A 13364-nucleotide genomic window follows, 5' to 3' on the forward strand; every position below is an offset into this window, starting at 1 on the left:
ACATCAGCAGCTCTCAAACAGAAGACTGAAAGTAATGTAAGGTGGGAAAGAAAGTGTGCTTGTGCAGTGAGACAACCACAGAGAGGCAAACGGAATGATTCAGGATACAAAGGGCTAATGTTAGACGATGCTGAGTGGCAGGTGACTGATGCACCACTGGGACACCGTTGGTCACGTCCACCATGCACACTAGCCTGTAAATTGGCTGTCTTCTGCTAACCATTTGCCTCATCAAACCACTCGGTCATGACCAGAGCTGGAGCAGAATACTTATCCGTGTCTCCTCCAGAGAAGAAAAATAGAAGTGAGTGTTACACTGGGAGATCTCAGCGCTCCCGTTTCTTGGCCGAAGCAAAACTACTCATGACTCTGCAGTAATTTATTACACAGGAATCAGCGATTTTACATTTGCTTTTGTTAGATTTACCAGGATACCATCTTCTAAAGTCACTATTGTGACATTTTGTCTGTCTTTTTAAAGAGTCATAGTCCGTGGGAGTTTTGTTTGCTTGGGTTCCATCAATAGAAATTCAGTAACCTCATAGTAAACCAAGCAACAGATTTCTATGTGTATAATATGCCTGTGCAGCTTAGAAACTGCAGGGCCCATATTCCTGCCTGTTCAAATTGTTGGCATATTACCAGAAGTGCTCTTTGACTTTTCATAATAAACACTTGTTCGATGAAGAAAACAACCAGCAGCATGTGTTTGGATTCACAATCGTTTTGTTTATTAGGTGATTTGCTGTCAGCCAACTATTCACAAATTCAAAAATGAAGAGTAAATAATCAAGCTGAGTGAATTATTATGTTCAATTTTTCGAAAGAAAAGTGCAGCTTGTATTCGTCGTGCTAGATTGGAGTGTCATTAAATTCATCAGATGATAAAACTTTATTCAACTGTATTTCAATTCAGCCATTACATGAGTGGCTTAATGATATGCTTATTTTGTGTTTATGAATTATTACCTGAGTACATCACCCTTGAATACATTCAATGTGTGTAAACTATTGTGACTTTGTATTGAATAACATGCATGTACGCACGTACATGCACACACACACACACACACACACACACACACACACACACACACACACACACACACACACACACACACATCACTTGTTCTTTGTTATTTTTAAGTGGCAAAACTTTCAGCAATGTTAAAAAAAGGGCTTTCAGTTTCTTCATCATTAAATTTCTGCTCGGCTCCAACATCAAATGAGCAAGAACAGTTAACATATGCATAATCACGGAAAATGTCAAAAAGAACCCAAGCATGTGATGTTGATAACATCTGTAGTTGAACAGCAGCAGGAACAGGTCCTCTCGTGTGAAAAAATTTAATAAAAAATAAAGCATTGACTCCACTTGGAGTGCAATACATCCTACGCAGTTACATGTGTCAGCTCTGCATAGGGTTGTGCAGTTCCTTTATTCTGAAGTTGTTCACCATTCGAGACAGCGTTGCCTATAGCTCTTGTCATTAGGTTTTTAAAAAGGTTTATTTGAGATGGTAATGATGTGACTGGATGCTAATGGAAATCTGCTGAGTCAAATTGCAACAAAATGGAAAAACATGCACATGGCACCAAAGGGAGTTGGCATTGGATTTTTGTTTTCTTGAATGCGATTTGGTTCGACATATGAGTATATATATAAGTGTGAATGCTGTCATGCAGCTAATGTAACAGCAGACAATTAATATTTAATTTGCGAAAAACACAAGACAATGCATAAAAGAAATCTGTCTCTGGTGAATTTGTCAGTTGGGGATGTCTTTATGCTGCTCTGATTTTCCACGCACACTTCAATGCTGGCTAATGAGTTGACAGGAATTAGGGCACAGAACATGGGGGAGGTGGCGTGGGCAAGGGATACAGTTCATTTCTCTTCAAGAAGATAATTACTCCATTGAGTTCCCTTGGATTCAAAATGATAAGATCTATCCTGACTTCCATCGAAAAACAAAAACAAAATAGGCTGGCCTGCTTTTGAAACAGCTGCATGGTAAAAGCTGACTTAGAGATATCAGCCACTCTGTTTCCAAGTCGAGTGTTCCCTCCAATCTCGGGAGCGTCTTCTGGCATCTCGAGTCTTCAGTCCAACTCCTTTCTTTTCTGGCTGTCGCCGCTCTTGTATATGAGACTGGCATTAGCGACAGTGTGAGTGGGAGCAGTGGTACAGAGGATGGGTGCTGGCGTGCTGCCAGCTGTTTTGATGGCTCCAGATTGCCTCTGCACTGGTAGGATGAAGCAGGCACCAGCAGGCTGAGGAGCTGTCAAAAGAATTACCCCGGCCCTCACTTATTCATGCATGGTGTACCACCCGGTGGCAAAATCCAGCTACTGCATATGGCAGAGGAGGAGGAGGGCAACAGTGAGTGGAAGGAAGTGGAGGAGGAGCTTCGGAAGAGATCCGCTGAGCTATTCGCCCTATTTTGAGACATTTTAATTAAGCAGACAAAGCAATTTCCCCCTTTGCATCCCAAATGTCTTCCCCTTCATTGTTCCTCCAGTTGCTAATTAGCCCAAATATTAGTCTTGCAGTTTGAGGATGAAACTGCCTCCCAGATGGTGAAGTAGGTGCATAGCAGCACATACAGATATTCCCTAATGAGATATGACATGCTGGATTCCAACACTGACAGCACCTGCGCTTCTTCACATGAATGGGAGCTGTAGATGAATGTATGCTTACACATATCTGCCATAACATGCAGTCAGTATAGAAATCGATACGCATGTTATCTGTACATCACTGTAAGTCACATGTGGTTGACATACACATTTCTAAATAGTGTCTTACTATTGTGCCTCTGCTCCTCGCTATATTTTTTTCAATTGTAAGCATGAGTCTAGTCTTCTGCAGTGTATCATTTCTAAAAGTGACATTAGGTGTAGAGTGTGTGGCTTTTAATGCATAATGCACAACAATATTAGTACAGCTTAAAAAAAACAAAGAACAAAACCTCATTGTTTTTGTGCATTTATTGCTTTTCAGACCATAAAGCCATTTGCCATCGTGCCGCAGCAAAAGCCAAGAGGTGCAGAATGTTATTGCATAATTGTGAAATGCCCTTAAAGGGGAACGTGGCAGAGTTTTAGCATTAAAACACATTTTAGCCATGCCCTTTGACAGCACACTGTGTTAGTCACCATTCAACACACTTGAGTATAGTGGCAAATTAGAGAGAACTGGTTGTCCCATGGCCTTGAGCCATGTACACAGATGCGTTGAAAATGAGTTGAAAAACATGGAAAATGTGACAGTATGAGTACTGTGGGTTGGTTTTCTGTTAATGTAAGTGCTTGAGAGGTGTATCCCTGAATTCCCACATCATATCTGCGTTTTAAGGGCTTTTGATTTTTAGCATGACGATTAAACTGCAGACTAATTTGAAAATCATTAAAAAATGAGTATACTAATATCCTACAGAACTTTAAACATGCATGCCCGCTCAATCCATTTTTTTTGACCTGACCGCACATGCTAAGTTGCATATTTCCCCTTTCTGAGCTGATCTATTTCCTATCTCTGCTCTCATTCCATTGCTCTAATGAAGTGACCATGTGGTCACAGAGCAGCAGATGTGGAGTCGGTCCATGAGGCTGGTGCTTCTTTCTGGATATAGAGAAGAAAAAAAAATGTTTCTCTGTCACAAGAAATCCAGTCAGTTGGCAGGTTGTTTTCACACTTTTAATAGCCAGTGAGTCTATTTCTTGGATTGAGTATAGTCAAAGAAGGCTGCAGTGAAGAAGACATGAGCTGCATTGAATTATTTATGATACCTCTATTTATGATTTCTTCCTGTTTATTATGGGTGTCGAACATATATTTTCCAAAAGGCCTTTGACAGTTGTTTTCCAGCACCTTTTGGATTTGGTTCAGCCTGGTGCCCAGATACTGTGGGACATGACAATCCTGTGACATGCAGCTGACAGGTTTACCTTCCTGAATAGCCATTTGTCCTTGGGGGAGAATGAAGGGAACTGTTTGCCCCCAATCCTTCTGCATTGGTAGTACAATCTGATGTATTCTGTGAAAGTGCCGCCGCCTCATTCAAATCACTGCTTTTTGTTTCTTTTTATTAAAATCGTAAAAACTATGACGCAATACCAATAACAAACTGAAAAAGGATGTTTTAGTTCTGGTCGGCTTCATCTCTACTCTGACAGCCTCCTGTTGGCTTGGCACAGACAATCCTCTCAATTTGTTTTGATATTAAACATGGAATTGCCTTTAAAAATGACCATATTCTGAGAATTGGATTTTTGACAGGGGCTCACTTTGCATTAGGTAATAATTCCTTCACATGTCATTCTCTATATTTTCATAACCCTATTCTGAAGCTTTCTTGTTTATACCGTTGTAGACAGTGCATTGAACGAATCTCAGCATAAGTGACATCTTGGATGAAATGCAATATTTAATCCACTTTGTCCTCTTGATTCAGTATGGGGGGAAAATGACTATGATAGTTCTGTTAATAGATTATTATTTACTTCTAAGAGATATTGTATGGAGCATTCCACACAACAATTGGTGTCCTTCAAAGTAAGCATTTGACCTAAATGCATGGTTAAATATGTGCAGCCTGTAATTATCAGACAAAGCTGAAGTCTTTCAAATAAGAAATTATTTTTTTCCAGGTCTGAATACACGCATTTGATTTTTCTGCTTTGTTTTGCTTAGTTTTTTATTTTTAGCTTGAACATTTATTTTCAAGTAAAATTTCTTTCAATTCAACTTTATTCATATAGCAACAAATACAACAGTCATTTCTAGGCACTATAATTGTTTTTGGTTTGTACTGCTGCCCATTAACAAATCTCAAACTTGTTACATGTTTTTTGACAGTAATAATCTTTATGTCACACTTGACTAGTCAGAAGACATACCTGAAGACCAGTGTGTTCATCTGTCTCCTCCCTATATGATATGGAGTGCAATGACAGAGAATGAGTCCAAAACTTGCCCAAGCTATCCAACCTTATTGGACTAAGGTCAGATTTAAGACCATACTTTTTTCAAGTATTAGTAGCTCAAACAGTTCCTCCATCATTCATGACATCTGTTAACAGTTTACAAATGCAGCTCTTTGCTTTAGCTGCCTGGCAGGAAGCAGACAGTTTAGCAGTGAGAACTCGTTTGTCACACACTCCTGTCATCTGCGGCATACCCCAGGAGGGCATGGAGAAATTGGATTTGGGTGAGAAATGTGACGGAGACATCCCAGGGGATAGATGTGACATTGGCTCTGTGTGACGAGGAAGTGGTGATGAGGTGGTGTGTGTACATTGGTACCCTATCGCCCCACGACTCTTCATCTCCCATCCCACCGACTCGCCTTTTCTCCGTCTAAGCGCTGCAGCAGCAGTAATTGCTCTGTTATTGGGTTATGGTTTAGTTACACTACCGGAAATGCTGTAACAGCCTCCTGCCAGCGTTAAACAATCTCACCAGCATTTCTCCAGATGGGTTCTTAAAGCTGTGAGTAAATGCAGTCACCCTGAGCAGAAGCTCAATATTCAAGGTCCACGGACTATTACAATTCTGTCACTATTAATTTTTTCTTTTTCCTTCACTCAATACCGGTTTGTCCTTTTGTCATTTGCCACTGATATATTGCAGATACAAAAGCCTGGCTTGTTTTAGGAAAACAATAACAGCTATGACAGTGTTACTGTGCTGGTATGTTCCTGCCCCCCCCCCCCCCCAACTGTTGGAGCATGTACTTGCCTTCATACTCCATGTTACTCCATTTTTTTTTTCCCGTGGAAATCCACCACCTAATTTGGCAGTGAGAGGACAGCACTGAGAGTTTTGGAAGGAGTTTACAAAGCTGTCAGCTGTACAGCACACTGTACCATGATGCCAGACTTGTGACAAGTCTTTACACGCTACTTTTGGATGACGTACAGTATCCGGCGACGTGCCATGTAGCAGTCACTTACTCTTGCAGTTTTGAGTCACCCTACTGCCTTTGTGCTGTGTTGCTGGTGATCTAATTGTAGGAATAATCAACAGTCCGCCTTACTCAGTGGTAGCTGTCTGTAAAAAGCAGTTTTCTTGAAAAAATAAAAATAGAAAATACCTCACAGAAACACACCATGAGACGATTCTTGAGGTATGTAGCTGTCTCAGTTTTTTCTGCTATTCCATGCACACTGTAGTCAAATGTGTTCATGACATCAACATAGTAGGACTGCTTCAACCTCCAGCATTTGAAAAGAAATAAGAAAATGACCAAGAGCAAGACCATTTCCCTCTGCATACATGGTCAGGATGTTCCCATCTGATCTGTCCTCATTTGGACTACAAATGTCTCCAATCAGGTGAAGAATGTTCAGCATAGCTGAAACCAACTCACTGTATTCTTTTCCAGATTTAATAATCAGCCAGCTATAACAGAGCCTCCTGACCTGCTGTACTATTTAGTTCTCCTGATGTTCAGACACATACCCCACTCCATTCACAAAAATGTTGTCTATAGTCTATTGGTCATCCATTCCAATTAATTTTGTTCATATTGAAAGTCACATCACATAATTATCTCCTAATGAATCACAGGATGTTATTTCAAGGTATTTTGACATCCTTAGTCGCTGGTATTGTCCATTTTACTGATCACTTATCAAGTTTGTTTTCCTCATTCTTTTTGTAGAGGCGACGGTCCTCAGCTATGATGGCAGTAAGTTTATGAAGGTCCAGCTGCCGGTGGTGATGCACACAGAAGCCGAGGATGTGTCCCTGCGATTCCGCTCCCAGCGGGCCTATGGCATCCTGATTGCCACCACATCTCGTGACTCAGCGGACACCCTGCGTCTGGAGTTGGAAAGCGGCCGCGTTCGTCTGACTGTCAATTTAGGTAACGCCTCGGATGTATGCGGGCCGCAGCACAGTTAAATTAGCCTGATTACACTTTGCATAACCATACACAAATGCCCTTTCTCCCACATACACAGACACATAGCACTTGTTATTCTTTTCTTTTTTTTTTAAACATAATTTGAATAGAAGGAGATAGCGTTAAGACTTTCAATGACATAAGTCTGCGGCTCCTTGCTCACTGCCAGTTGAGCACACTGCTATCGTTGCCCAGCAGGGAATGCTTGCTGCCCACACCATCAACAACCTCAGGTCCATAGTTCTAAAGAGAATTGTTCTCACAGTGCGCCCACTGCTGTATTCTTTCCTTTAAAATGCATCCAGTTTTCACTTATCAAATGAAGGTAATAATTCTTATTTATTGTATTGCCATTTCCTTTAGTTGAAGGTTACCTAATACAGCCCTTATTTATGATTTGTGGCCAATCATCACTCTCCACATGTTTTTAATTCAATTTTATTTACCTGTACACTTTAATCATTGTGGGAGGACTGCATGGTTGAATATAAACATACAACTATTTCTTAAATGAGGGCAGAAAAAGACATGCTTCCGCCCTGCCTCCAGCAAAAACTGCAAAGTGAGGACTAAATGACAGACACACTGGCATTTTTATGTGTATATTTGTGTTTTGTTTTTTTTCCAAAGAAAGAATCCAACGGTGCCTGTGAATGTTTGATACCTCTCAAACAGAGAAATGCTGCGCAAATGATAGCCATCTATTTCCCCTTTCCACTGAGTAAACAGAAATGAGCTCCCAAAGCGGAGCCGTTTAGCAGTGCATGCACAGTTACTGTCTGCTGTCCACCAAAAAAAGATGCATGTGTGCCACCACAAAAGGCAACAGCGCCACACAATGACAGGGCTGACAATTTAAATCACTGCAACTACAAAGTGATGGAAGCATCCAAACTGTTTTCTTTTAAATTATCTTTGACACAATGAAGAGTTTCTTTTTTTTTTCTTTTTATGTATCTTGTATCAGCCCCCAAAAGTTATTCTCCTTGCCATATCCTTTGAATAGGCAGAGCATTCCCTGTAAGGGTAGGCGAGTGTTGGTCTCTGGCTGTTTGCGACCACTTTTCTGCTGTGGTTGACAACACATGACAAGCAGGGCCAAATGGGAAGGAGGGGTGGGGGTTCGATCTGGGTCACCTTTCTCAGCTCGTGACACTCAGCCTTAGGATGCCAAGAGGTAAAGTAAGATTCAGAAATGTTTCCAGGTAGTCCTGTTTTTGGTGTTTGGAACAAACAAAAAAAAAGCCCATGCAAAACAACAATGAAAAACACCAATCTACTTCTAATATCAACAAACAATCGCTAAATTAAATTTTTCTGTGTGTCACTACATGATTTATGTTTCATTAGGATCGCAATACACAATTATGCTGAGTTGATTTTCCCTGTTCAGATAGGCAGTGATAAGTATAAAGTAAACATGAAATATGTTTACTCGAAGTTTGTTTGTAAAAATGTTGCACCACTTGAATAACAATTATTCAGGTAACATGGTATGTCATTAACAACATACACATTTTAATAAATGCAACACTTCAAATATGTATTATCCCTACTGGTTATGGGATGGATTCTACTCCGTGTTCACAAGTGATTCTTATTGAGCTGTTATCTCACTTTAGTGAGTGTAGCACCATACATATGAGGGAAAGCATCATGTCAGTAAGTTGGTGTCATTTCCCCAAGGTAGAATAATGAATACAATAATTATGCATAGAAAAACAGAAGGGAGAAAATATCAATACTTTCCAATTGGCCCTGTTTGACCCTGACCATAATCTGATGCTCTCAGAATGAAGCTGTCATTTTTTTTTGCGAAAGACTGCATAAAAAAAACACATTAAAGCTCAGCTCTTCTGAGTCTCTATTCTGCATTGCTGCCACATGTATTCCAATAAACTGCTCCTCTGGCACAACTTCACTGCAGCGTTGTTACCAGCTCTCTGCAGCTGGAGGCCATGGGTGAGAGCATCAGAGGACGGACAGTGTCCGTGTGTGTGTCCCCAGAGGGGTGGACTGTTTGCTTTAATGATGTCTGCAGCTATAACGTTGAAAGATGAATTTATCTCTCATCTATTCTTCCCCATCTAGATTGTGTCAGGATTAACTGTACCTCCAGTAAGTTACTGTTCACCTTTCTTCTTCTTGCTTTCTTTTTTCTTCTCTAACTCTATCTGCTCTTTTTAAGTCTCTCAAAGTTGTTGTTTTTTTTTTGTTCATAGACACGTTACAGATACTGTTTCTCTTATTAAGTTATGTGAAGTTGTTAGAATGTCCTTCAAGTATTGTGAAGGGATTTTATTCCGTGGTCTGGAATAAACGTGACTTTTTCTGTGCATTGGCATCATGTCATCATACCTCATTTAAGAGGTATGAGAAAGTACTGCTGGTGTCCAGGAGAATAATGAGGAAACGGAGGGAGGCTTGGATTAATTACAAATTCAAACGTAGCAGTCAGCTGTGATTCTACAAACTGGTTTCTTTCTAATTAATGAACCTTTTTACTGGTGAATTCACGCCGATAAAAAGCGCATGTTACGTTAAAGGCCGGTATTTCAGACATGCATGATTTCTCCAACGCCTCTTTGCTTTCTTTTTTTTTTTCAAGGGGGGGGCTTTGTTTTCTTTCTTCTTTGGTGTTTCACGCCAGTTGTAAATTGATGAGGCCATTCAAAGCACAGAGGAAATACAGAGTGCGATTTTATTATTCTCATTAACCTGCCTCACAGAGCAGAAAGAAAGGGATGAAAAGGGAGGGAGAGAGAATAGATCTTGTGTGGTGGGATTCACAGTGTGAGTCTGTGTGTGTGTTTGGGTATGCGTTTGAACAAAGAGGTTACATTGCAATATTTTGGGAGGTAAATATCCTTGACATTTATTATTCAGGAACAGTGATGAATTAGTAATTACCTCTCTGGAGTCATAGTACATGAGCCCTTTTCCTGTTTAGTGATACTGAAGTGACAGACAAGCACAGTATCACGGTAAACACCAGCAGGATTTAGGAAGTTTAAGCTCTGTATTACTGAGCCAGACTGTGTCACACATGAGGACAAACTGTTCTTTGTGTGTGAAGTGTTACAGTAGTTGAAGGTCACCGCCTGATGAGAAGTAGAGACTTACACAACAAAAACGCCCCCACGCAGAATCCCATGATGTGACCTCTAGACATGCCTCGTGCGCCAGCTCTTCTTAACACCTTTCTAAATGCTAAATAGCATTGTTCATGCTTCTAGGATTGCATCAATTATTTGTGTATGCAAATAAAAAGAGCTTTAAGCTCTAATTCCCCCATTCTAAAAAGGTCATTCATGGTCTATGAGAAGATTATGCAGGCACAATCATCAGTGGTAGTTATATACTTTGATTGCTTTGTTTCTATGGTTATTAGTACCACAAATATTATTTCAATAATCATCCAATTATTTCACTTGAACAGACAGAAGCAGAAAAGACATTTTTATTGTGAAGTGATGGACTAGATGTTGTGCAAGATTATTGGTAGAGTAACTTTTTCAGTCACTCATCAGAGCTTGTGTACTGCAAAGCTTGAGTGTCTTCACTTAATGTTTGGAAACTGTGCAAACTGGGGAAATCACATCCAAAAGGTGTTGGTTCAAGGGACAAAATATCCCACAAGAGGGTTCATTCCAGCCCGGTGGATGAAAAATGTAAAAATGACATATAAAGATTAATTCATTCATTAATTCGGCTTTTCAATCATTTCTTTTTGTCAGATTTTTTTCAATGGGGGTCCTACAGTTTCAGTAAAAACAACAGTAAGACCTGAGATGATAGAAGGGAGTTATGAAGCGATACTGTGAGAGAGAATTTGGGTGAATTTAGGTTCATTATAAAACATGATTACAAATTGAGTTATTTTGAAATTATTAATGTTCATTGTGAAACTGTAGTCTTGTTACGTAAACCTCTTTACAGGCAAAGAAAAGGGAAATCAAATCATGCTGTAGATCTTGAAACAAAAACAAGTTTGACATCTATGGGCTAAATTATATTCCATCTTAACTCCTCCAATCTACCAAAAGGAGCTTTATATTGCTTTTTGTCACATGTGTGGGGTCAACTAATGTTTCACAGATATTGGCATATACTCCAGACAGTTCACACATAGTGTACTTCAGAGATAAATATTTATTTTTGTGAGAAATAATAATATACTAAAGGCAAAGCTAATGGTTAAGCAAAGAAGAGAACAAGTCTGAAAACAGCAGGTCTTCCTTTAATAGCTCCAGACCTAATTGTGTCATAAGAAAATGTTTAATCGAAGTCCTTGGAAGGAACTGTGTTAAGCCACTGCATTCCCACTTATGAAGAGTTAGCGTTTAATTCTTTTTTTTCTTTCTTTTTTTTTGTTCTTCCTAAGGTTGTTATTTTTGTCCTCTTTTTTTTCCTCTGTTAATTAATGTGTCTTGTCAGGCGCTGCAGCTCCGGTCAGCTTGGTGGATGAAGAATTTCAGCACCAACTCAAAGAACACATCACTGTCAATTAGGGACCTCAGCTCCCTGGGGCTGCCCAGAGCTGTCGGAAGAAAACACTGCCACTTCGACTTAAACACTGTTAACAGGCACTGAGTGACAACAAACTGAAAATGTGAACTAAAAATATCTTGTGACAGATTAGCTTTTTTTTGTCGGCATTTCTGCTCTTCTATTATTTAACTTGAATAACGTTAAGATAATTATTTACAGTGTAGCCAGGATCTGCTGATAAAGATAACTCTTATTGAGCTGTATCATGTTTTTTTTCTCTTTCTCTTTTGTAATTGACCATGTCCAATTATCACTTATTTGTGACATATTTAGTTTTAAGAAATGTGTTATGAGGGATTAAATCAAATTAATTTTACCTTGTCAGCAAACAAAATGATTTGTTTGTTTTTGTCCCTGAGGAATCACCATTTGATGAGAACAGTGTATCAAACATACAAATTCAACAGTCTCATTGCAAATTTAAGATTCATAGTTAAATATGTAGCCATTCTTTAAAGTAATAATTTCTAAAATTATTGTATTAACTCTGGTTTAGTACAGTTTATGATCTGGAAACAAATTAAAGAGGAAAAAGAAGAAATTATAAGCAGGCTGAACTATTTTTGAAAAATTTTATCGGAAGTACCATCCTTTTTTTGTATTTACTATGCAAGTCAACAAAAGTAACATATTTAACCAAACCAAACCAAATCACCATTAAAAGCCATAGCAAGCTTCTTTATGTACACCAGTAGTCATTAATCATTAAAGGTGGCTGACAAATGGATGTTTATATTACAAGTTGAATGTTTCATTTAGGCACCTAAGTATCTTGATGGTTCAAATGAAACCCGGCATTTTTGTGAGACAAACTCAAGACAATGAGTTGGAAGAGCCAAATACTCAATCTTAACTTTAAACTTCACCTGATGTTCATTATGCTGCATGGTCTTTAGTCACTTTAAAAAGAAGATAAAATATATGCTCAATGCACTTTGTAAGAAACAGTTACCTTATTTGAAGGACATAGCACAACATTTATAACATATTGGAGACCTTCCTGTCACGTGAACATGCAGTTAACATGGCATGATAGAAAATACAAGTTACCAGAGTGTTGGCTTTTTGACTAAGGCCCTGTTTATGCGACAACGTTTCACGTGACAACACCTAATCCGTTAAAAAAGGGAGTGTGTTTACGCTGCAGCAGCGGACACAGGGACAACTATGTAGTTAGTATGCCGGGCCATGGCAGGGTGTTGTTGCTTGATTTTGTAATGAAACCACACAGACGTGTGCAGGGAAGAATACGCTATAAACATGAAGTAAATGGAGAGCACCCGACATCCGCATGGACAGATGACGCATCGGATGCTATCAGGGCTGAGTCTCAAATATAAAACTACCGATATAGACGATAAAACTAGAATACTGACTGCGAGTCATACCACTGTGGTCGCCATGTTTGTTTACAAGGGATGGCAGGGAGGGGGAGAGTTGCGCACGCGCAGTAACCCAGCCCAGCAGTCTCTGCACGAGGGATCAGCAGCCGTGAAAGAATTTTTCCACCTTGGGAGCCGGATTAAAAACTTAGCGGATACAGTGCATCCACACACTGGTGCCGTGTAAACGAACCCCTCCAACAGTGAAGAAAGTTTTGCGGGAAGACTCATAATTGTTGTCGTGTAAACAGGGCCTAAGCCATGTTGAAAGAAATCTCCCATGATTAAAATAAACAGAAATGTAAATACTCTTAAAGAGCAGAGAAAGGGCTAATGCAGAATTAGTCTTCTTTTGATCCCAATGTTGGTGGTTTGATCCCCCATGTCACTTAGGTCCGCATGCTGAATTGTCCTTTAGCCCCAAATATCCCCCAGTCGAGGTCGAGCATCTTGTGTGGCAGCAGCAGAAACACGAGTGAGTGTGAATGTGAATAAATGTACAAAGCACTTTGGAAAT

General features: G+C 39.6%; 1 protein-coding gene across 8 annotated transcripts in view; it reads left to right on the top strand.

Moving 5' to 3' along the window:
• LOC308138100 (neurexin-1a-like) overlaps positions 1–13364 on the top strand; it is a gene marked incomplete at both ends in the record, with an annotated part of 242991 nt that overhangs the window by 102196 nt on the left and 127431 nt on the right. For 5 of the 8 annotated variants that reach the window (XM_080507070.1, XM_080507068.1, XM_080507069.1 and 2 more), the window contains one exon: positions 6672–6875. In XM_080507070.1, the coding sequence (XP_080363196.1) occupies positions 6672–6875 (204 nt within the window). Of the gene's footprint in view, positions 1–6671; positions 6876–9005; positions 9033–13364 lie in introns of all 8 variants that reach the window. The other 3 variants (XM_080507065.1, XM_080507066.1, XM_080507067.1) reach the window with 1 other exon arrangement.

Source organism: Blennius ocellaris (genome assembly GCF_963422515.1).
Source record: "Blennius ocellaris genome assembly, chromosome: 13".
Lineage (NCBI taxonomy): Eukaryota > Metazoa > Chordata > Actinopteri > Blenniiformes > Blenniidae > Blennius > Blennius ocellaris.